Source organism: Triturus cristatus, chromosome 2_1 (assembly GCF_964204655.1).
Source record: "Triturus cristatus chromosome 2_1, aTriCri1.1, whole genome shotgun sequence".
NCBI classification, from domain to species: domain Eukaryota; kingdom Metazoa; phylum Chordata; class Amphibia; order Caudata; family Salamandridae; genus Triturus; species Triturus cristatus.
The window spans coordinates 871,876,255-871,899,386 of NC_140581.1; the positions used below are offsets into that span (position 1 = coordinate 871,876,255).

At 44.3% G+C, this 23,132-nt stretch overlaps 1 protein-coding gene across 1 annotated transcript in view; it reads right to left on the reverse strand.

The window, feature by feature from the left end:
• The window catches only part of TRPM3 (transient receptor potential cation channel subfamily M member 3), a 1,363,437-nt gene that overhangs the window by 547,842 nt on the left and 792,463 nt on the right, over positions 1–23,132 (reverse strand). Inside the window, exon 8 of the mRNA XM_085633017.1 lies at positions 4,375–4,498. Within this exon, the coding sequence (XP_085489143.1) occupies positions 4,375–4,498 (124 nt within the window). The remainder of the gene's footprint in view (positions 1–4,374; positions 4,499–23,132) is intronic.

Consider the following 23,132-nt stretch of genomic DNA (forward strand, 5'->3'; position numbering starts at 1 on the left):
ACACATAAAAGAATTTTTTAGATTTATGAAACCATAAAAATAAATGTTATACATATGAAACACATTTTTTAAACAATAAATCACATAACAAAGAATAGCAATTGATTTTAAAAAAAAATACTTTACAAAAACATAATTTACAAAATAATCTACTTTTAAAAGAAATACCCATAAAATATCCTGCAGAAAATGCAAAATGGTGTGTCATATAGTAACCTAACTCCAGTTTAAAAACATTAAAAAAAATACACAAAAAACAATTTAATTACACTAACTACAATCCTACAAATATTGAATAAAATAGATGAATTCTTGGGAGGGAGGAGCTAGATTTCCTATTCTACCTCCAATCTAACAAACACAAGGTTAAACCTATACGTGGTGAAGTGGTGGCAGATCTACTATTCTAATGCCGGATGGTATATTGATCTGCACATAAAAAATATGTGTTTTTCATGTGTTCTTATTAGGATTTTCCTGTATATTAAAAAAAGCAACATTTTTTGTATCTTTCTCACATGAGATCGTTCTAAAAAGTATTTTTTCAAAATTGACTAAACAAATGGTGATCACCATAACTAAGTTGTGTGATTACAAATTGGAGTGGATGCGTGAAAGTGTGATATGGTTTGAATTTAAGAGAGTCCAGCCTTACTGATTATGGATCCAACCCTGTATAGTTTATACAACTTCCTAAAAGTGGCATTTTCAAATTTGCAATTTAAAATCCATTTTTACCATAAGAGCGGATTTTGCATTGCAATTTCAAAGACGCCAAACATAAGCCGATTAACTGTTCCAATTTGGAAGTTGCAACTTATGAAATGTTATAGGTTAACTCCAATGTTATCCTATGGGAGAGATAGGGCTAGCAGTATTGAAAAACAAATTTAAGACTTTTTCACTAGCAGGATATATAAAACTTAAACATACAAGTCCAACTTTTTAATTTGTTGCACTATTCCCTTTGGGCTGTTCATGGCCTACCCTACAGGTGACTTGCATCTATTCAAAAAGGAAGGTTTGGGCCTGGATAATGCTTTATTTTGCCAGGTTGAAATGACATCTCTGCACTGTGGTATGGCCAGGGAGTGGCGAATACTAGTGACTTCAAGACAGGGATAGTCTGGGAAAATCAATTGAAAGCATGGCCACCTGCATGTATTTGAGACTTCACTAGCTGGGTGAGTCCAAGAGGTGTCAATGCATCAGGAAGGTCGGTGGTGTCTTGATCTGCTAAGCTCTGTAGATGAAAATTGAAATCCCCTATAATGGTAAAGTCGGGGGAGTTGGCTTTGATATCCCAGAGTAAGGAACACTTTTTTAAGAAAGAGGACCTGGGGCGTGGGTTTTGATAGATAAGAACCCTGTTGAAAGAGTAATGTTTAGAGATAGCAATTTTAAATGCTTGTCCTTCAAAGTCAGATGTAACCCGTAGTGGCTCACACAAGACCTTAAAATGATCCCTATATATAATTGCTCAACTGCCACCTCTTTTTCCAATTTGGTCTGGTCTCGATATAGAGAACCCTGAGGGGGTAGGGGGAGGGGGGGGGGGATTGCCATGATGAAATCCAGACCAGATGAAGCATCTGCCAAGGTCTTGGTGATGAAAGCCAGGTCTTGTGCTTGAGCATCCAGAAAGTCTGCCATGTCTGAAGCGCTATTGATCAGTGACCTGGCATTGATAAGCATGCTGCCAATTACCCTAATTTGAGTAGGCATGGAGCCTTTAGATATAAACGAGTTAAATGTGGTGATCATGGTGTTTATTAGGGAGAGATTACAGTATGGTCATACATTCTGCTGATGAAATATCTGATGGTATCGGCCTTGGGCCCGTACAGGTCTAACCAGAGGGCTTTAGAGCATACAGCTCGTCTTGTGAGCAACGAGTGAAGACCTGTTGATGGGGGGCAAACCGGGAGGGGGCTCACACTGAGCACGGTCTGAGCACATATGGGGGCAGACGGGCTTGCCTTAGAGCATGCTTTCGACATGCCCGTGGCACGCCTGGACCTACTGTAAATCCAGTTTTGTCTCCAGCCATCTTGGGATATGTTGGGGGCGTGTCGGAAAGTGCTGCTCAACGCGATTGGGATCGATAGAAACAGTGAAGGCCAAATACAAAATACAGATGAGCAAACTGTAATTTATAAAAATAATTTAAAAGCATACAAGCCTCCATTCCAATATGGTGCTCGGGAACCAGGCACCTCCCAAACTGCATGCTTGTGCCATACAAGGAAACAAAATAAATGGGCACAAAGTGTAAGAAGGAGAGAAACTCCTACAGAGATCATTTGTGGGTACCAGTGGTGGCCCTTCAACAATTAGGCTGACAACAACTAACAAAGCGTTATGAGCATGTTTCACAGTCTCAAACATGACCACATTGCTCCATTCTTCACAATTTCTGGAACTGGTTTCCTCCACCAAGTCTTGTGGCTCAGTTGGCTAATACATCCAGTGCTTGGAATCTGTGTTTGACCTATGGTGACAGGTTCAAATAAATCTCAGCAGACCCACTTAATGTTTCATTATTTCTATGTTGATACAATGAGTACCATTGAGTTGAAAAACAATAAACATTTGTTATCAGTCCGAAGGGGTGAAGGTGCACTTTACAAATAGACATTTTATGTTGTTTTGCGTTATTTATCATTATTCTAAACTATGTTTACGAATTACAAAAGTGTTTCCTAATCAGACTATCTAGAATCCAAATAGAGTTAATGTAAGTGGTTTGCATTCTCTTTCCCTTTCACTCGATTTCCCAATATGTTCCAGTGTGCCATATTTTGTTTCCTAACATAGTACCATTATTGGGCCTACATTCGCAGAGTATCATTTCATTAAAGTAGGAGCGTTGGCCTCTTAACAGGCAATACAGCACATTATAGAGACATAAAAATATCTGCAAAGATGTATACTCTCAAAAGTGTGGAGGAAATCCTATTACACGCATGATGCCATGAAGAGGTTTAGTTAACACACATACAGAACACGCAGGAACCCGTGTACAAAAATAAATAGTTAAGCCTTTCTTGTTTATTGGTATCCTGGTTCTCAGGGCAAAAGCTGCAGTCTCCATTTGTTCACAAAATAGACATCCATGCTTACAACCATTTTTACTGTCTGTGTTGCATTAATGCACCATCCTTAAATTAATAGTCTTTTCATACCTGTTTTGTTTTCTTAAAGAGAGTAACATTTGTCCTCTTGTGACACTTTAGTAAATGTATCTTGAAAGAAATGAAAATGGCATTTTTTTAAATGTTCTACAGAAAACTAAGTGAACTGAAACACTAAGTTAGTGCAAATACGAATAATTTAAATAAACACATTAATAGCATTTGGATTTTGCTATATTTGATGAATCCACTAAGGTTTCCATGTAGGCTTGCATTGACAGGAGAAAAATTATTTTGAACTTCGCAGTGGGCTTTCCAGGCAGCACTGCGAAGAACGACTCCCCGTCAAACGGCAGAGAAATGTCAAGTGAACATCCCACGAGTCTTCAGACTTAAGTACAAATCACTTCAGGAAGCAACAGTCTTACAACAGAGCTATTTTATAATGCAGCCAATTCACAAACATTTCATGGGACTTGCCAGTGAACGCCACTATCAAGGGTAATGGTGGTGTAAGAGAAGCTACTTTAAAGTAATACTGTCAAATCAAAGATCTGGGGATTGAAGGAGGCACAACAAAGTTAAGGGTTTCTCTAGCAAAACGAAATTGTCATTCGCAGTGGTTAGAAAAACAACTTCTTAAAGGTGCAGTCATGGATTTCAGGTGTTACTTATTATTTTATGATATTTTGAATAATTTTTAGATACGTTTGTAACTCGTATTTATAGCTTTTGTAAGTGATTTTTTCATATTACGGTCTCGATTACGAGTGCAATGATATAATTATCGAACTTGATGGTAAAATGGCATAACGTGGGTTTTGGCGATACCGTACCAAAATCGCAAGTACCAGTATTTATCGAGCATTTTTCCCATAATAAATATCATCAGGTTTGACCTGACGAATTTGTCTGGGATTGTGGAATTCAAATACACCCAGTAATTACTGGATGCAATAAAATCCACACAACTCATAATTCTAGCATATGCTGCAACAGGATTTAGATATACGGAAAAAGAGAGAGACTGGGGAGTGAAGTATAGCAAACCTACACATATTTACACATACTTACCATGTCAATATATTGGTGGTCAGCATTTTTGCTAGAATATTTTGAAGCATGATATTAAAATCGATATATTCCAATACAATACCACAATGCATAAATTGTTGGGGTAATTTAAGCACACAACTTCATATTGGTACGACATACATAAAACTCTGAGGTATTCACATACCAACTCCTTTTTCTTCATGCACTCCATGAGGATGATGAAGAGGTGTTGAGCCTGAGTTCGGGTGTAGTTGAAGGTCTTCTGGATTGTGACAAGCAGCTGGTCCCTCAATGTTTCATTGATTAGACTGTCAGGAAAGAGGAAACAAAGAAAAACAAGTGTTTACATTTTAATAGGAAAAGACAAGTGGGGGTGATGCGAGCGATGCAAGAGTTAAAGGCGTTCAATCAGTGGTAAGGCATAAATGGACACATTTCTTCAAAGGTGCCTAATAAAAACCTGCTCTGGTGAGAACATGATATTTCCAAAATAGTACTGCTTTAACTTTGGGATGTGATTTCAATTCTTGCCCTGTCATCAGCTGACAGAAAAACATTTCTGTCAGATAGCGCGGGAGGATTTTCTAATGGACAATCAAGGCAGCAGCTCTAGGTCTGAATTTTTCATATAAGGAAACAAATGTTACCCCAAGGTACATTCAATCCATTCTGAACCAAATGTATCTCACCATTGCCCATTTTTGTATTTGAGACACAAGGCTTGTTGGAGCATTGCTTTTAACTGCATCGATTGGTTATCTATTCTTTGAGCTCTAGGGAGTGTTTCAGCGTTTTTTTTGGAAATATTCGAACGTAATTTGCATAAATTGGGGGAATCATCTTTGAGAAAAATTGAACATTTTGCAATGCCATTAGCTATGTGCACGGACCCTAATAGATGGATTGTTGGCAGATAGATCTAACTTAGCATCATCTATAAGTGACCTGGGGGCATATTTACAAGCCAGGCGATAAAATTATCGCCGCTTTAGCGGCAGAAAACTGCCGCTAAAGCGGCGATAATGGGCTTGATAATATGCTCTATGGAATTCCAATTGAAACCCATGTTAAATGTGAAGGAGTCTAACATGGGCTTCAATTGGAATTCCATAGAGCATATTATCAAGCCCATTATCGCCGCTTTAGCGGCAGTTTTCTGCCGCTAAAGCAGCGATAATTTTATCGCCTGGCTTGTTAATATGCCCCTATATAAGTCATCTCTTTGTCTTAAACCAAATTCTCGGATTTATGTATATGGTGCAGTTGATAGAAGCCTCATTGTAGTCCTAGAGGGGACTCTTTGTGATGATAATCAGAGAGCAGAAGTTACTAAGGAAGACTGATACTAATTAGAAAGCAACAATACTTTTATTTCCTTTCTTAAAGCAAGAAGAATCGCAAAACACATCAGTGGAAGTGAGAGGGAATTCAACGGGGCAAGTCCCAGGACAGATCATGGGTTCCTGTCATTTCTTTATCTCATAAAGTTTGACAACCACGGTGCAGTTCTTGATACTGGCATTCAACTATCCCCAATAAAGGGTTGGCCACTCTCACTGAAATCTCAGTGGGAGCTGTGCCATAATTCACTTGTTACCAGTGGCCAAAGGGGTGAATTTGACATTTTGTATGACCCACACATACCAGTCTTGCTCAGTTTTGTCTCGTCATGCATTAATCTGCTTGTGCCAATATTTTGGAAATGGCCCCTTCTGCAGGATCACCCCCAAACATTTTGCCTTCTTCCCCCCGTTTTTGATGGTTTTAGGAGTCTGGACACTTTACCACTGCTAACCAGTGCTAAAGTGCATATGCTCTATGTACTCAAAACATTGTAACATTGGTTTATCCACAATTGTCATATTTAGTTTACTTAAATTAAATGTTACTAGTGGGTTTGCATGCCACGCAAACAAACGATGGACGGAATGCTGAATGAATCATACATTCACCCCAGTCAAGGTATCTGGGTTAAATCCATTATTCTTTTGCTCACCATGCCACCCCAGTTTAGACCCATCCATATGCAAATCAGTCTTGACCCTGTGCCTCATGGGAACAGTCCAGACCGAACTGTCAAGCCAGGTCCTCCCTGGACCGGAAACAAGCATCCTGGGACCGGTTTTGGGGTATTACCCCTCATCAGCCAGGCTAGCTTGAATCCAGTGGCACAGTGAGCAAGGGACCCACGTCTGAGCATACCCATACCACTTAGGGTGAAAAGTGCTATGAAAACAAATGATGGACGGAATGTTGAATGAACCATACATTCACCCCCAGTCAAGAGATCTGGATTAAATGATTCTTTTGCTCACCATGCCACCCCAGTTTAGACCCAGCCATATGCTAATCAGTTTTGACCCTGTTCCTCATGGGAACAGTCCAGACTGAACTGCCAAGCCAGGTCCTCCCTGGACCAGAAACAAGCGTCCTGGGACCGGTTTCGGGTTATTACCCCTCATCAGCCAGGCTAGCTTGAATCCAGTGGCACAGTGATCAAGGGACCCACGTCTGGGCTTACCCATCCCACTTAGGGTGAAAAGTGTTATGTAAACAAATGATGAACAGAATGCTGAATGAATCATACATTCACCCCAGTCAAGATATCTGGGTTAAATCCCTTGTTCTTTTGCTTACCATGCCACCCCAGTTTAGACCCAGCCATATGCAAATCAGTCTTAACCCTGTGCCTCATGGGAACAGTCCAAACCGAACTGCCAAGCCAGGTCCTCCCTGGACTGGAAACAAGCATCCTGGGACCGGTTTCAGGGTCTTACCCTATATCAGCCAAGCTAGCTTCAATCCAGTGGCACAGTGAGCAAGGGACCCACGTCTGGGTATATCCATCTCACTTAGGGTGAAAAGTGCTATGCAAACAAATGATGGATGAAAAGCTGGATGAATCATACATTCACCCCAGTCAAGATATCTGGGTTAAATAGATTGTTCTGTTGCTCACCATGCCACTCCAGTTTAGACCCAACCATATGCAAATCAGTCTTGACCCTGTGCCTCATAGGAACAGTCCAGACTGAACTGCCAAGCCAGGTACTACCTGGACCAGAAACAAGCATCCTGGGACCGGTTTCAGGGTATTACCCCATATCAGCCAAGCTAGCTTGAATCCAGTGGCAAAGTGAACAAGGGAAAAACGTCTGGGCATACATATCCCACTTAGGGTGAAAAGTGCTATGTAAACAAATGATGGACAGAATGCTGAATGTATCATACATTCACCCCAGTGAAGAGATCTGGATTAAATCCATTGTTCTGTTGCTCACCATGCCACCCCAGTTTAGACCCAGCCATATAAAAATCAGTCTTGACCCTGTGCCTCATGGGAACAGTCCAGACCAAACTGCCAAGGGAGATCCTCCCTGGACCGGAAACAAGCATCTTGGGACCGGTTTCAGGGTATTACCCCTCATCAGCCAGGCTAGATTGAATGCAGTGGCACAGTGAGCAAGGGACCAACGTCTGGGCATACCCATCCCACTTAGGTGAAAAGTGCTATGTAAACAAACGATGGATGGAATGCTGAATGTATCGTACATTCACCCCCAGTCAAGAGATCTGGGTTAAATCCATCGTTCTTTTGCTCACCATGCCAACCCAGCTTAGACACAGCTATATGCAAATCAGCCTTCTCCCTGTGCATCATGGGAACAGTCCAGACCGAACTGCCAAGCCAGGTCCTCCCTGTACCGTAAACAAGAATCCTGGGACTGGTTTCTGGGTATTACCCTTCATCAGCCAGGCTAGCTTCAATCCTGTGGCACAGTGAGCAAGGGACCCACGTCTGGGCATACCCATACAACTTAGAGTGAAAAGTGCTACACAAATAAATGATGGATGGAATGCTGAATGAATCCTACATTCACCCCCGGTCAAGAGATCTGGGTTAAATCCATCGTTCTTTTGCTCATCATGCCACCCCAGTTTAGGCCCAGGTGTGCAGCACTGATTGTGTCACCCACTCAGTAGCCCTTTAAACATGCCCCAGGCCTGCCACTGCAGAGCCTGTGTGTGCAGTTTTAAACTGTCATTTCGACCTGGCAAGGTAGTCTAATTGCCAGGCCCAAACCTTCCCTTTTATTACATGTAAGACACCCCTAAGTAGGCCTGATGCAGCCCCAAGAGCAGGGTGCAGTTTATTTAAAAGGAATGACATGTATTTTTGAGGTTTACACATCCCACTATTGAAAAACTGCTAAATTAGTTTTTTACCACTGCAAGGCCTATCTCTCCCATATGTTAACATTGGGGTTGTGTTAAAACATCTTTTAAGTGTAATTTCCAATTGGGAAGAGATTGAGATGTGGAGTTTGGTGTCTGTGGACTCCCAATTTACAATCACAATTCATGGTGAAATCTGAAAATGCCACTTTTAGAAAGTTGACATGTTCTTACTTTGATCGTTCTGTGCGTCTATCTGGGTCCGGTCGACAGCTGGGTTGTGTGAATTCACTGTAGACAGTCACAAAGAAAGGGAGCTGAGGTGTGCCCTGCATACCCTGATGGTCTATCACCAGGCTGATGGTCCTTCTTGAGCTAGAAGGTTGAGAGGAGTTGACATGCACATGAATAGGACTGTGCTTGTGCCCACACAACAAGCTGCATACCCCCTGTAGCCAGGTTCAAGAAGGGCAGGGCCTTGTGCACTACAAATACCTTTCTTTGAAGTCTCCATACTACAAAGGCTAAAATGGGTATAAGTACTGGATGTCTGACACCATATACTTTGATCACCTCTGAACTGATGACATTCTGCCAGGAGGGACTGCCACTTTGCTGCTTGCTTTGCTGTGTTGGTCTGCTGCTTCTTGCCTGAGAGTGAGAGGACTGGACTTTACGGTCTTCATCCTGCTTTCAAAGGTTCTCCAAGTGCTTGAATGAGCTTGCCTCCTGTTGCTGAAGTCTCAGGGACATCAAAGACTTCACCTGCATCTTGCTACCAGCACCTGAGCTGCTCCGCTGTGAGCCTGACCTGCCAAGTTGTGCCACATCCAATCATGGGCCCTTGGAGGTACATTTGGTGCTGTAACCAAGAAACGGATGCATCGACTCCAAAGTGTCAGTTCAGAACCAGTGCATCCATGTGAAACCGATGCATCGCCACTGTCTGCACTGAAGCCGCGGACACAGTTAGCTAAGTGCGTGACAAAAGGACCTCGACCTTTAGTGCAGCCCTGACTTTGCTGGAGTGCTTCGGAAGAAAACGCCACTGCATGTGTCTCGAGCACCACCCCACCAAAATCTGTGACGCACTGCTCCAACTCCAACACAGCCCCGGCCCTGCATGTCCTTCAGCCCAGTGGTTTAACTTCAATAGTGAAGAATCGTCATTGACGCATCAGGAAACAAGGCCTTGCACCCTCAACTGACACATCACCTCCTCTGCGCAATGCATTGTCCTGCAGCAGCACAGCTTCAACAACCATGGACCGCCTTAAGGAACCGATGCCTCACATGCATCCATGACTCTTCACCTCCTCTGCGCGACACATCATCTTTAATTTCTGACACATCCATGCGACTGTTAGGAGGTCTGTGTGATTCCTGTATCCGGGCTGTGCTCCATTGTGGTCGGGTCGAACATTTGGATTTGGCCCAGTCAAGTGTGACCAGATAGTCCAAGTTGGAGCGATATACTTCTAAGCACTGCATTTTGATTTAATCTTTAAAAATTCATATCTTGACTTGTGTATGCTGGATTTTTGTAGTTTTGGTTTTGCTTTACTCAGATAAATGTGGGCTACTTTGACAGTGATTCTAGTGCATAGTGTTTAAACAAAGTGCAAAATGTGACTATGAACAAGATAGAAAAACTCTTTAAGTAGGACTCATGGTCGTAATGTCAAAAATCAAGCTTTTGTTATAATATTCCCCCATATACATAGTGTAAGAACGTAGACCATAGATAATCCATAGCACCTGTGTATATATGTGTGTATATATATATTATCTACGGTCGCCAGTAGATAGTTATAGTTAGGACCGAGTTCCCATAGGAAATCTGAAAATTCTATTTTGAATAACTTTGGCGCCGGTTGACGAATCCTCGCGAAATTTTCAAAACTAATGGGGCGCTCTGCTCAGCTCCTACCCTGGAAGTCTCGGGGTGATTCGTCAAGCGGGGGCTGAGAAAAAAGGGGGGTCCCAAAACGCGTTTTCCCCATGCATTTTCCCATAGGCCCTTTAGTCGAAGGTACAGCCCAAACGGCTTAACAGAATTACTTGAAATTTGGCAAAGAGGTAGTCATCAGGTCAGGCATGTGCCTTTTGCATATATGGTGTCAATCTGTTCAATAGTCCCTCTTTTCTCAGCCCCCGCTTGACGAATCACCCCGAGACTTTCAGGGTAGGAGCTGAGCGGAGCGCCCCATTAGTTTTTAAAATTTCACGAAGATAAGTCAACCGGCGCCAAAGTTATTCAAAATAGAATTTTCAGATTTCCTATGGGAACTCGGTCCTAACTATAACTATCTACTGGCGACCGCCAGTAGATAATATATATATATATATATATATATATATATATATATATATATATATATATATATATATATATATATATATATATATACACAAAACACACTGTGAGTTACAGAAAAATTGCCCGCCGCTTCACGTATCTCAGATACTGGTCTCCACCAGTATTTTTTATATTAGTATATCAAAAACCATCACTGAGATATACACGCATAAGACATCAATAAAAATCAAATCTTTCTTAGTTCATTTTCTTTTTGTTGTTATTTATTTTTTCTTAAGCAGTCAAAACATAGCCGCAGTCTGTACAAAGCCAACACGTGTTTCGCGCTCCACTGCGCTTCTTCAGGGCTTTTTTAGTCTTTTGATTTTGCTATTCTTTTTTCATCTTCTAAAGTTAGCACTTGTACTTCCACAAAAAGAATTCTTATAACGATTTTAATCTCCAAGTTCTAAGTTCATCATTGTCAGTATTTCTTAATTTATTAAGTTCCCTTTGATAAGGTCTCCATTCAGGCTGGAAGCCTTCCCGTCCTTCTCCTTCTGAATCCTAGAAATGTCAGCAGCTCCCCTGGTCCAAAAGCAAAGCCAGCTCCCGCTGGAGGCAGGGAGCCGGCAGGGACCGCAGGGCATTGGGGCTCCCCCCACAGTCCACAACTTGAGGGCTGGCCCCAGGGGATGGGGTCCCCGGGGCCAGAAGTGGCCGGGTAGGTGGGCTACTCGTCCTCCCTCCCATAAAATGTATTTTTAAAAAAAGGCTCACCAGGCCCCGGGGGATGGGGACCCCGGGGCCATTATTGGCCCCAGGAGGGGGGCCACGCGGGTCTCCTCCAATAAAAAAACAAGACTGGCTAGGCCCCGGGGGATGGGGTCCCTGGGGCCATAATTGCTCCAGGGGAGGGGGCAATAATTAATTATTAAAAAATACATTTAAAAAAAATGGCCGGCCCCGGGGGATGGGTTCCCCGGGCCATAATTGGCCCATCGAACTCACCGGGGGCCCTGTTCCCTCCCTGCAGGACTCCACAAACGTGCCTCTTGCCACGCTCTACGTTGGGGAATTAATTCCTTGTTGCTAGTGAGGATCCCTGGGGGCCAAATAGGCCACCAAGAACCTCCAGTAAGCCCCACACAGTGGGATTGCTGAGAGGTGGTAGAAGGCCATGCCCCCTTTTTAAACCACTCTGCAAACGTGCCTCGTAGTGCATTGCTGGTGGGGTGACAAAGTCCCCTTGTGTCCTGAGAACCTCAGGACTGAAGTGGACTTCATCCCCCGAGCAGCAGTGTGCCAGGAGACATGTTTGCATAGTAATGTAAAAAGGGGGCGTGGCCTTGTACCACTCTCATCAATCCAACTGTGTGGGGCTTACTGGAGGTACCTGATGGGCTAGCGGGCCCCCGAGGACCCTCAGTATTCAAGGGGACTTAATCCCCCAATTTAGAACGTGCCAAGAGGCGGGTTGGTGGTGAAAGGGGACGCGGCCTGTAAAAAACCTTAGAAATTCACTGAAAAAAACATAGGTTTCAGGGATGTTAGAGTTAGAAATTAGCATTGAAAAAACCTTAGAAATTCACTGAAAAAACACAGGTTTCAGGGACATTATAGGTAGTTGGACATTTCATTCGTACAAAACCAGAGAAATTCGGCCGTTATAGTTAGTTGAGCTAACTATAACTTGCGCCCCCGCAATGCACTGCTGATGACATCACATATTACATCATTCATGACATGGTCAGTGACATCACTTATGACATCACTGATGACATCTCAAATGACATCACTGATTACATCATCCACGTGATAATCTGATGCACCTCCTCATACCCTAATATAACCTTTGATACACCCACTCTAAAATACAGACTACCATTTTCGAAACCATAGACACACCAATACCATTTACTACATACCCACTCACTGATTCCTAGGTCTACACACACATCCACTTATTCACCCATACAGTCACTCATCAATACAGCACTATCATATGTACTCAGACACCCAGACAGACACTCACACACTGTCACTCATCCGTAGATTTAATCACACACCTAGTCAGTCATGCAAAGAATCAATCACACTCCCATTTACTCACCTATACAGTTATACACACACCACTTCACTTACAGATACTAACACATACTTACTCTCTTATACAATCACTGATACAAGCACACACTCATCCATACAGCCACTCTCACAATCACTCACTCGCTCAAAGTCATTTATGTACTCCAACACTCACATATACTGCCTTTCACATATGTATTTACTCACACATGTACCACTGAGACATCCATTCACTCACCAACACACTCATACACACACTCACCCACCCATACAGCCCTTTACACATGCAGTCTTGAACCCATAAACTCAGTGAATCACCCACTCACACATCTATGCACACCCCCACCCACACAGACACTCAGGCACCCATACAGATACTCAGACAACCAATCAATAACCCATATAGACACTCATGTAGCTACTCACCAACCCTTGCAGCCGCTTACACAGCAACTGACAGACTGATACAGACATTCACACAGTTTAGTCACTAACCCATGCATTCAATAAGACACGTTTAATCACTCACTTATACATCAGTCACGCAAGTACTAAATCATCCATTCAGACACTCATACACCCACTCATTCTTCAATACACCGTGGCATTTATATATATAAAACATATTTAAACTTTACAGAAACACACAGTCACTGGATGATGTTATCAGTGATGTCATTTGAGATGTCAAGCAGCGATGTCATTGACCATGTCATGAATGATGTAATATGTGACGTCATCAGCAGTGCATTGCGGGGTTGCGAGTTATGGTTAGCTCAACTAACTATAACGGCCGAATTTCTCTGGTTTTGTACGAGTGAAATGTCCAACTAACTATAACGTCCCTGAAAGCTATCGTTTTTTCAGTGAAGATATATATATATATATATATATACGCACACACACATACATATGATTGTGTGTGTATATATGCATGTGTGTGTGTGTGTGTGTGCTTACTAAACTTTTTCATTAGGATTAAACACTAATGCTTGGCTGCACGTGCATTATTATTTTCTCATTTTATTTCAACAGCTATTTTATTTTGATAGCAGTATTAATAATCATAAGTTTACGTAGCTAATTACACACAACTTTCATTATTCCCTAGAGTTTCTTTCTGATGAGGAAGGAAGGAAGGAAGGACAAAACACAATAGAATTCTGATTAGACTGTTGTTTTACATACGCCTATGTAATGAATGCTAATTACCCCTCATCATTTTTTTCTCCCCGTGCAAAGAGCTCCGGTCGACTTGTCCTCAGATAAGTTGAAAGAATGAGAACAACACATCAGTTATGTAAAATCATAGAATCAAATAAATATTAAGAGGAAAGATTGAACATAGACATGTGAAATGGGCTACTGCAGCAGACAGACACCTGCAGAGACTGAACTGATGGTAAAAAACAAAGTTGTGAAGGACCTTTTGCCGTTGGATAGATAGCTCAGTGAGATGAATGGTCCCAAATGACAAAGGTGATGTTGGAATCCCAGTAAGCATGACTCAGCCTTTCATTCAACCAAGGTCAGTAAATGAATTTAAAAATTGCTAACAGTAAAATCAGTTGTTTTTAGCCATTTTACACAAAGAAAATGCAGCAGGAACCACCCTTCTCAATTTTAAACTGCACTTATGCATCACCCTTACCAAAACTCAAATCACTGTTGTTAGAAACATGTTCTGCCCATTTATTACGCCAACATTTTCTGCTTTTTGATCACCTGGTGTTGGATCTTTATGGTGAGTGAGTCTCATTACTTGAGTCTCACTCCTATTCATTTCATGGTAAATTGGACTGTGCATGTTTTTCGCCTGCTGCCATTCAGCTAGGTTAAGGGGCACTGAGCTGGTTACATGTGAACCCATATGCACAGACATATGCACATGGGTCCAGGCTGCATGTATTAGACTGCAGTCATGGACAGCCTGGTAACTGCACACAGGTAATCTGCCTGTGGCAGTTTTAAACTGCAAAGTTGACCCATCAAAATACCCATTTTGACAAGTCTTAGGTCACCCATATGTACACCTTGCTGCCCATAACGATAGAGTGCAGCTATTTAAAAGTAGGACATGTAGAAATTAATGTTAAATATGTTTTTACAGGGAATTATCCCCAAAACTGTTTTTCACTGTAGCAAGGCTGGCTGATGCCATAGGGAACATTTAGCTCCATTGTTACATTTATTAAATACTAAATTCAGATTGGTACCAGCTAGAAAATTACGTCTTAAACTTTTTTGAATTGTAATTTAAAGTCCTCCTTAATAGCAAAGTCATATATTAATTATTATTTTAGAAATCCCACTTTTACAGAGTAGGTATTTTTCCTCCTAGAGTTTCTGGGAGTTACCAGCCCCATGGGCTGGTTATGGCTGTCCCATTAGAAATGCATATTGGAGCCAGGCAGTGCTCAAATTGCCTGGGTGTAGGAGTGGTTTGTACTGACAGGATGGCTAGGGGCCCTGTCCTGATTACACTTGAAAGGGTCTTCCCCAGCACACACAGAGACATGACAGCAGCTTTTTATGTCCCTAGCCAGGCCAGAGTCAAACCCAGGAAATGGGGAAGGTTAGATCAAGGGGAAATCCCCCACCCTCAAGCTAGATTGGGCATTAAAGTGGCACACTAGGTCAGGAGATTAAAGAGAGCAAGGCTTCCCTTTGCCACCAAAAAGTCCATGCATGGAGCGGGCAGGTAGAATGCAAATGCTGGAGCCCACTCCAGTAGACAACAGAACCAGTCAGGCAGGGAGCTGGTTGGGCAGCAGTAGTGGGCTCCCCCAACTGCCCCAACAAAAAGCACAAAGGGTGCCCCCAACAACAAAAGAAAAATAAGCAGAAAGATATTTACCTGAGTCGCAACTCTCCTGAACACAGCGAAAGAGACACTGATCAAATATTCACTGTTCCACAGAGGGATTAGCCCATAATGCCCTCCGGGGCTCATTTTGCAAACAACTTTCTCTGTTGTGGTGGCACCAGAATAGCAGAGACGCAACCAAAAGTACTCTGGAGGCTACAGGAAGTACAGCAGTCCCATCCCTAACATTTTAAACATTACCCCTATGTTTTCCAGGTCATAAACTTCATTATCTAGGGAAACGTTTACATTATTTTTAAAACCTTCCTGAGGTTCTACAACCTGGGAATGTAGTGGTTCTATGACTGCATTTTATCTGACTTGATTTGTTTTAGAAAGACTCAGACACACTATGTTGATTCGAAATGCTTTCCACTTTCCTAGACAATGATTTTGATAAACACTCAATGCTTTACTGACAATAAGTGCATTTGAACATGGGTATTGATTTCAGCATATACTGGTGATTTTTCAACATGTGAATATTGTTTTTTGATTGTGGTGATCCCTTGACAAAATCAATACATTTACTTTACAATTTAATGTGGTGACCTTTGACGAAGCAAATAGGCTTGAGATGTTCTATATGGTAAAGGTGGGGGGGTTGGGGGTACTGTGATTTTGGGTGTCATGACCCATTAGGGTTCAAATGTGATTTCGGAATGTCACTAAAGGTATGTTTTATCTGCCTGATGTATATATTTGTAACATAATGTATAGTATTTAGCAGTGTGGGTGCAATAAACATACTTTTTCAGTAGTAACTGGACAATCATTTATTGAGTTTTATTATTGCGCACTTGCGAATGGTGATTACTAACCCACACCACCTCCCTTGAGTAGGCTTCGCTATCCTGAGAGAGTCAAGTGTTACAATGGGGTGCTTGGTTCCCAGTAAGGAGACATTTTAGACCTATTACTTGCTCAGACCTCACATCCTGCACAACTAAGAACCCAATTTCAAACAACTGTAAACTCAACAGCAAATGTGGGGGGCAGAATTATAAAAGGTCATTACCTTACTTATAAGGGAGAGTTTCGCATGGCAATCAATCAATATAATTTTAGCCCTTACCTGTTTCTATGAATGAGCATAAACGGGGACATTTCTACTTACTAATTGAGTGCACTTTCTAAACATTCCAACAGTGGATCCAGAAATCTCAATCTATCAAGGGTCCAGGAGGGTTCCATTGACTCATGAGTTCTATCAAATGCACTACTTTAATAAAGCAAAATCGTAGCTATTTCGCCAGAGGCTTGTGACTGTTTCATAGTCAATTATTTTAGTAGAAAGGACTGTGAGTGCAAGCTATAATAGAAAAAAAAGAAACAGATTTGTTTTTTATGTCTAGGCAAGTAATATTACAAATTATTTAACACCTAACAGCTTACTGAGTGAAATATTGTTGACGTATATGTGCCATTCCCGAATATTAAGCTTGCCTTATTTATATTGGTAATAATATGATCTCTGAGTCCTCTCTAGAGGGCTCTGTAGTCCTGATTTAATAAAATTAAATCCTAAAGAATCTTCCAGTTCTAAATTAATCACACCTTTGGATTATTTCAGCAATATATTTATCAAAGTGATTCTAAAATGTATTGCGGTCCAATGGAGGATGTTTGTGAGGTGATTTGGACAATGATTGTCCTTTAACCTGTTATGGATGACTAGTATATATACATTTTTGTGGAAGCAATTATTTTATTGACTGTGTTTTGATTCCTGAGAGGCTTTTGTCACATAGTATTGACATCTACTCTGGAGTTAGCTGCCGGAGTTTGGGCTAGGTGTAACCTTATCATATGCTTTTTATAAATTTACAGTGCAGAATATCTATGGAGATTTTTGGGCCAGTAAGGATTTATACATTTAAAGGTCTTAGACAAGGTTTCATTTTAGCCCAAATTCTATTTAGTTTACTTATTTGTTACCTTTCCATAACTGTATGAGAGCCTGCTCCTTTCACGCTGATAACAGGCTTGCAGAGACTCAATGTTATGCTCATAATGCTATCTTAGTTTAACCCAACCCCATGGTATCTAGAAACAATTCAATGATCTAGATGAATACGACCTTTCTAGCATGCTGTGTATGATTACTAACAGATACAAAATCTTGAGTTTTGTAGGAAAAAAGAGTATTTTGTCTGGAATCTTTTAGAACGAAATATGGAGGTGGCTTTTTCCAAATCATACATATTTAGGGGTGACGATGGATACGAAAATGTAATTACAATAACTTTTGAAATGCCCGATCAAGAATATTGTGGTAAGTTTTGGAGAACTAATTAAATTTAACTGTCAATTTAGTGAAATCTCTGTTTTTCCATCACAGTGAGCCTAGGACTCCAATGCAACCTCTTAGGTACTATATGGAGGAGATTTTTATGTAAATTACGTGGTATTCTAGATTAAGGTGGTGGAAGGAAAGACGTTGTGAACAGTGTTGGAATTACTCCCAGAGATTGCCTTGGCAGCTAGCAAAGTTCAGCTTGGTATAAACTTGATAATTTAAAGAGTGTTGCTTTTTGAGTTTCATGCTGCAGTCCTCAAAGAGCAATTACTGGTGATTTCCTAAGCTATTCATCAATGTGATGACAAGTCATCATTTTGAGAGAAGCCGTTGATCTAAGAGGCAAACGTTGGACCAATTGAATATGCTAACTATATATCCACACAAATGGTTGCAGTGAACAAAGGTATTAAAGTTAAGTTTGGATTTTAGTAAATTAGTTGTACCACAGATTTATGACATAATTAACTAACTCTGTTTTGTATAATGTTTTAAAACGGGGGGTTAAAAAGGAATGATATTTAGGAATTCTGCTTTAATTCGATGTTAAAAGATCATTTATGGGGATGAATATTGGGAAGAAAGATCTAAAGCAAAATGGTTCCACTAAATGCATGATCCTAGAGTTAAATTATTAAGAACCTGCGTTTAAGCACTATGGAATTGGAGACTAATGTTTGTATATCAGTTGACACATTGTCTTTGAGCTGCGAACATATATATTTTTAAATACCAGTCTTAAAATACTCTAGTGTTTTTATTTGCATGGGTATTTTTTGCAGTTCCAGCTTTAAAGTATTGAGAAGAACTGCATTCCTTGACATTTCAAGCTGTGGCTCATAATAGTTCACGAAAAGACTGAACATGCACTTTAAAAGTTATACAGTTGCACAGTTTTTGGTAACAGGCCCAATCACCTACCTATAAGGATTACCCTTGGGACGAAATTGTGATATATAATAAAAACGAATGCACTTTGCACAAGTTGAAAGTTTATTGAGTGGTAACTCTTAAAGGTGGGTTGAAACATGCAAATAAGGGGTTGTGGATATTGATTCATGCAAATCAGGCAATAACATTCAAGTTCATAACTATTTCCTATTAATTAACAATGGTGCTCTCATAAATAAGAAGGTGGCGATCACGATCCGGTAAAAACCGGGTACGAACCGTCGGACGGAGCATATTCTCCGTCCGACGCGCACCCGGTCGTCAAAATTTACAAACAAGGTATTACGATTCGCACGGGAACACCATTTCCGTACGATTCGTAAAAAAGCCCGACCGAACAAAATAAACCTACAAATGCGATCCGGGAAAGCACCGACCTGACGTCGGGACGCTCGCAGCCAGCCATTCACGACCCAGGAATTACGATTCGCACCGACGTCATCCCGCACGGTGAATATTTTCCGGCTGCCAAAAACTGCCGGGAAATCAGGACGACGCGAACAAGGACCACCAGTACGCGACGGACAGACAGGACGACGCGAACAAGGAGGACCAGTACGCGACAGGACGACGCGATCAAGGAGTACCAGTACGCGACGGACAGACAGGACAACGCGATCAAGGAGGACCAGTACGCAACGGACACACAGGACAACGCAAACAAGGAGGACCCGTACGCGACGGACAGACATGGACCCGAACCTACGTGTCATCCCGGCCCTCATAGCAGTCGACCTCCTCTACAGGTTCCGACGCAGACGCTGCAGAAGGTCAGAATAACTAAGGGAGGGGGGAAAGTGGGGTGGGGTGGGGGTGGCAGGACCAGGGCAGGCCACAAAACCCCCACCAAAGTCACACACCACACATGCCCAGGACATACCTGACACCCATGCCCTGGTCACTACGAGGGGGTGGGGGCGTGTCCAGCCAAGCCAGCGACCGCCACAACGGAAGTCCGTCACCACGCGAACCGGCAACACAACCAGACCGGTACGTCCCGTACCCACGCCTGAAGAGCGTGGGTACGAGACGTACCACGCCCACACCCACGTCACCCCAACAATGGCGGGACGGATCGTACCCACGTGGCAAAGGCCTGGGTACGGACCGCACAAGCATCACATAGCGTGGGGACGGATATGTACGGACCCTACCCCCACCCGTGTACGTATGGAGCGTACCCCCACCCCAACAGTGTAAGTACGCCTCGTACCCTCACCCGCGGACGTACGGACCGTACCCCCACCCCACCAGTGTAAGTACGACTCGTACCCTCACCCCGTATGCATGGAGCCTACCCCCACCCCACCAGTGTAAGTACGACTCGTACCCTCACCCGCGTATGCATGGAGCCTACCTCCACCCCACCAGTGTAAGTACGACTCGTACCCTCACCCGCGGACGTACGGACCGTACCCCCACCCCACCAGTGTAAGTACGACTCGTACCCTCACCCCGTATGCATGGAGCGTACCCCCACCCCAACAGTGTAAGTACGACTCGTACCCTCACCCGCGGACGTACGGACCGTACCCCCACCCCACCAGTGTAAGTACGACTCGTGCCCTCACCCCGTATGCATGGAGCGTACCCCCACCCCACCAGTGTAAGTACGACTCGTACCCTCACCCGCGGACGTACGGACCGTACCCCCACCCCACCAGTGTAAGTACGACTCGTACCCTCACCCCGTATGCATGGAGCGTACCCCCACCCCACCAGTGTAAGTACGACTCGTACCCTCACCCGCAGACGTACGGACCGTACCCCCACCCCACCAGTGTAAGTACGACTCGTACCCTCACCCCGTATGCATGGAGCGTACCCCCACCCCACCAGTGTAAGTACGACTCGTACCCTCACCCGCGGACGTACGGACCGTACCCCCACCCCACCCCACCAGTGTAAGTACGACTCGTACCCACACCCCATATGCATGGAGCGTACCCCCACCCCCACCAGTGTAAGTATGACACGTACCCCCACCCCGTATGCATGGAGCCTACCCCCACCCCACCAGTGTAAGTACGACTCGTACCCTCACCCGCGTATGCATGGAGCCTACCCCCACCCCACCAGTGTAAGTACGACTCGTACCCTCACCCGCGTATGCATGGAGCGTACCCCCACCCCACCGGTGTAAGTACGACACGTACCCCCACCCCGTATGCATGGAGCGTACCCCCACCCCAACAGTGTAAGTACGACTCGTACCCACATCCGCGGACGTACGGACCGTACCCCCACCCCCACCAGTGTAAGTACGACACGTACCCCCACCCCCGTATGCATGGAGCCTACCCCCACCCCACCAGTGTAAGTATGACTCGTAACCTCACCTCGAATGCATGGAGCGTACCCCCACCGTGTATGTTCCAAGCGTACATATCCAGAAATAGGAGGTGTGTGTGCAGAGTCCTCCCAGCAGTACCCTGAGACAGGAGGGGTGTGTGCCTATCACTACCAGCAGTGCCCTGAGACAGGAGGGGTGGGTGTGGAGTCCTCACAGCAGTGCCCTGAGACAGGAGGGGTGGGTGTGGAGTCCTCACAGCAGTGCCCTGAGACAAGAGGGGTGTGTGCCTATCACTACCAGCAGTGCCCTGAGACAGGAGGGGTGTTTGCATATCACTACCAGCAGTGCCCTGAGACAGGAGGGGTGGGTGCAGAGTCCTCCCAGCAGTGCCCTGAGACAGGAGGGGTGGGTGCCTATCACTACCAGCAGTGCCCTGAGACAGGAGGGGTGGGTGCAGAGTCCTCCCAGCAATGCCCTGAGACAGGAGGGGTGTAACACATGTGTGTGAGGCTGGAAGTACACACATGCATACTGCCTACAAGGGAACATGTCCCCATGAACTCATGTCAACAGACTCCATACACAAGTACAGTGATCACCAAGGATGCCACGAATGTTGCAGGTGGAGACATGGCCCTGCATGCATGGCCAAAGTAGAAGGGCTCCGTCACACACACAGCTCATGTAGACACAGCTCTGCGCTAAATATTGGGAACACCCTGCAGGGAAGATATCAGGGTACACAGAGGAAGGAATACACCCTGGGACAATTGCACCATGCAGTAACTGCTTACATGAACAAAGAAAGTTAGCTAACACCTTGTGATGGCACACAGATCCCCGGGTCCCCCCAATGAGCAGCACACTACTACATTTCCCACACACCCAACACATAAACACCACCCAAAACCATGTAGCAGCCCCACCAACACCAATACCAGCATAGCAGTAGTGTTATAATGAAAAAAAAATGAAGCTTTATTCAGCATGAGCACAATGTCCGTGGATCGCAGGCAGTTCAATATTCACAAAGCCCATAGGGCAGTCAATGAGTCTCAGCTGGATGGGGGACACAGTGCGATGCGTGTCCCCTACCTTGCCTGCACAGTTACATGCCTTCGTCTTCCACAGGGGTGAGGGCATCATGGGGGGGGGGGGGAGCACCAGGCACCGCAGGGACATCAGGGCAAAGGGGAGGCGTTGTGGGTGCAGGGATGGAGGACTCCACCACAGGGGGTGGGGCAGGGCCAAAGGCGGAGGCCAGGATGGCACTACACACCTTTGCAAGGTCCTCCAGGGAGTCCCCTGCACCCGAAGGATCCACAGGCCCCAAGGAGGGGGGGGGGTCAGAGGGATGGGTCGCAGCGCCACCGGGGGAGGGTGTAAACAGTGGGGGAGAATCAACCACCCTGACCGAGGACTTCCTTGACCGCTTGCGTGGTGGTGTCACTGTGGGGCTCAGGGACAGAGCGGCCATGAAGGAGTCCTTGGGGGAGATGTGGCCAGGAGAGCTGAGGGGAGGGGATTTGGAGGGAGTGGACTGGGTGGAATGCGGACTCCCACTATGGCTGCGTGTCACACGTTTGCCCCCCGACCCAGTGGGTGTGCCTACCTCACCCTGTGTGTGCGTGTCAGGAGGAGTGCGGTGGACCTTCCCTGCTGGTGTGGTGCCTGTGTCTGTTGATGTGGGTGCATGCCGACGTCTGGGTGTACGTGGGACAGGCATGGGAGTGGGAAGTGTGGATGGGGCAGGGGTAGGTGGGGGGAGGTCGCGCTGCAGGAGACCCACTGCTGCAGTCAGTGTGGAGTCTATGGACCTCAGAAAGTTGCGTTGGTCAGCCTGCGATGAATGAATGCCCTCCAAGTATGCCTCGATGTTGTTGAGGGTTTGCCCGTGGGCATGGAGGACATTAAGGATCGCAGCCTGACCAACCTGCAGCTGCCGCTGGATGTCCACAGACTCGGCATTG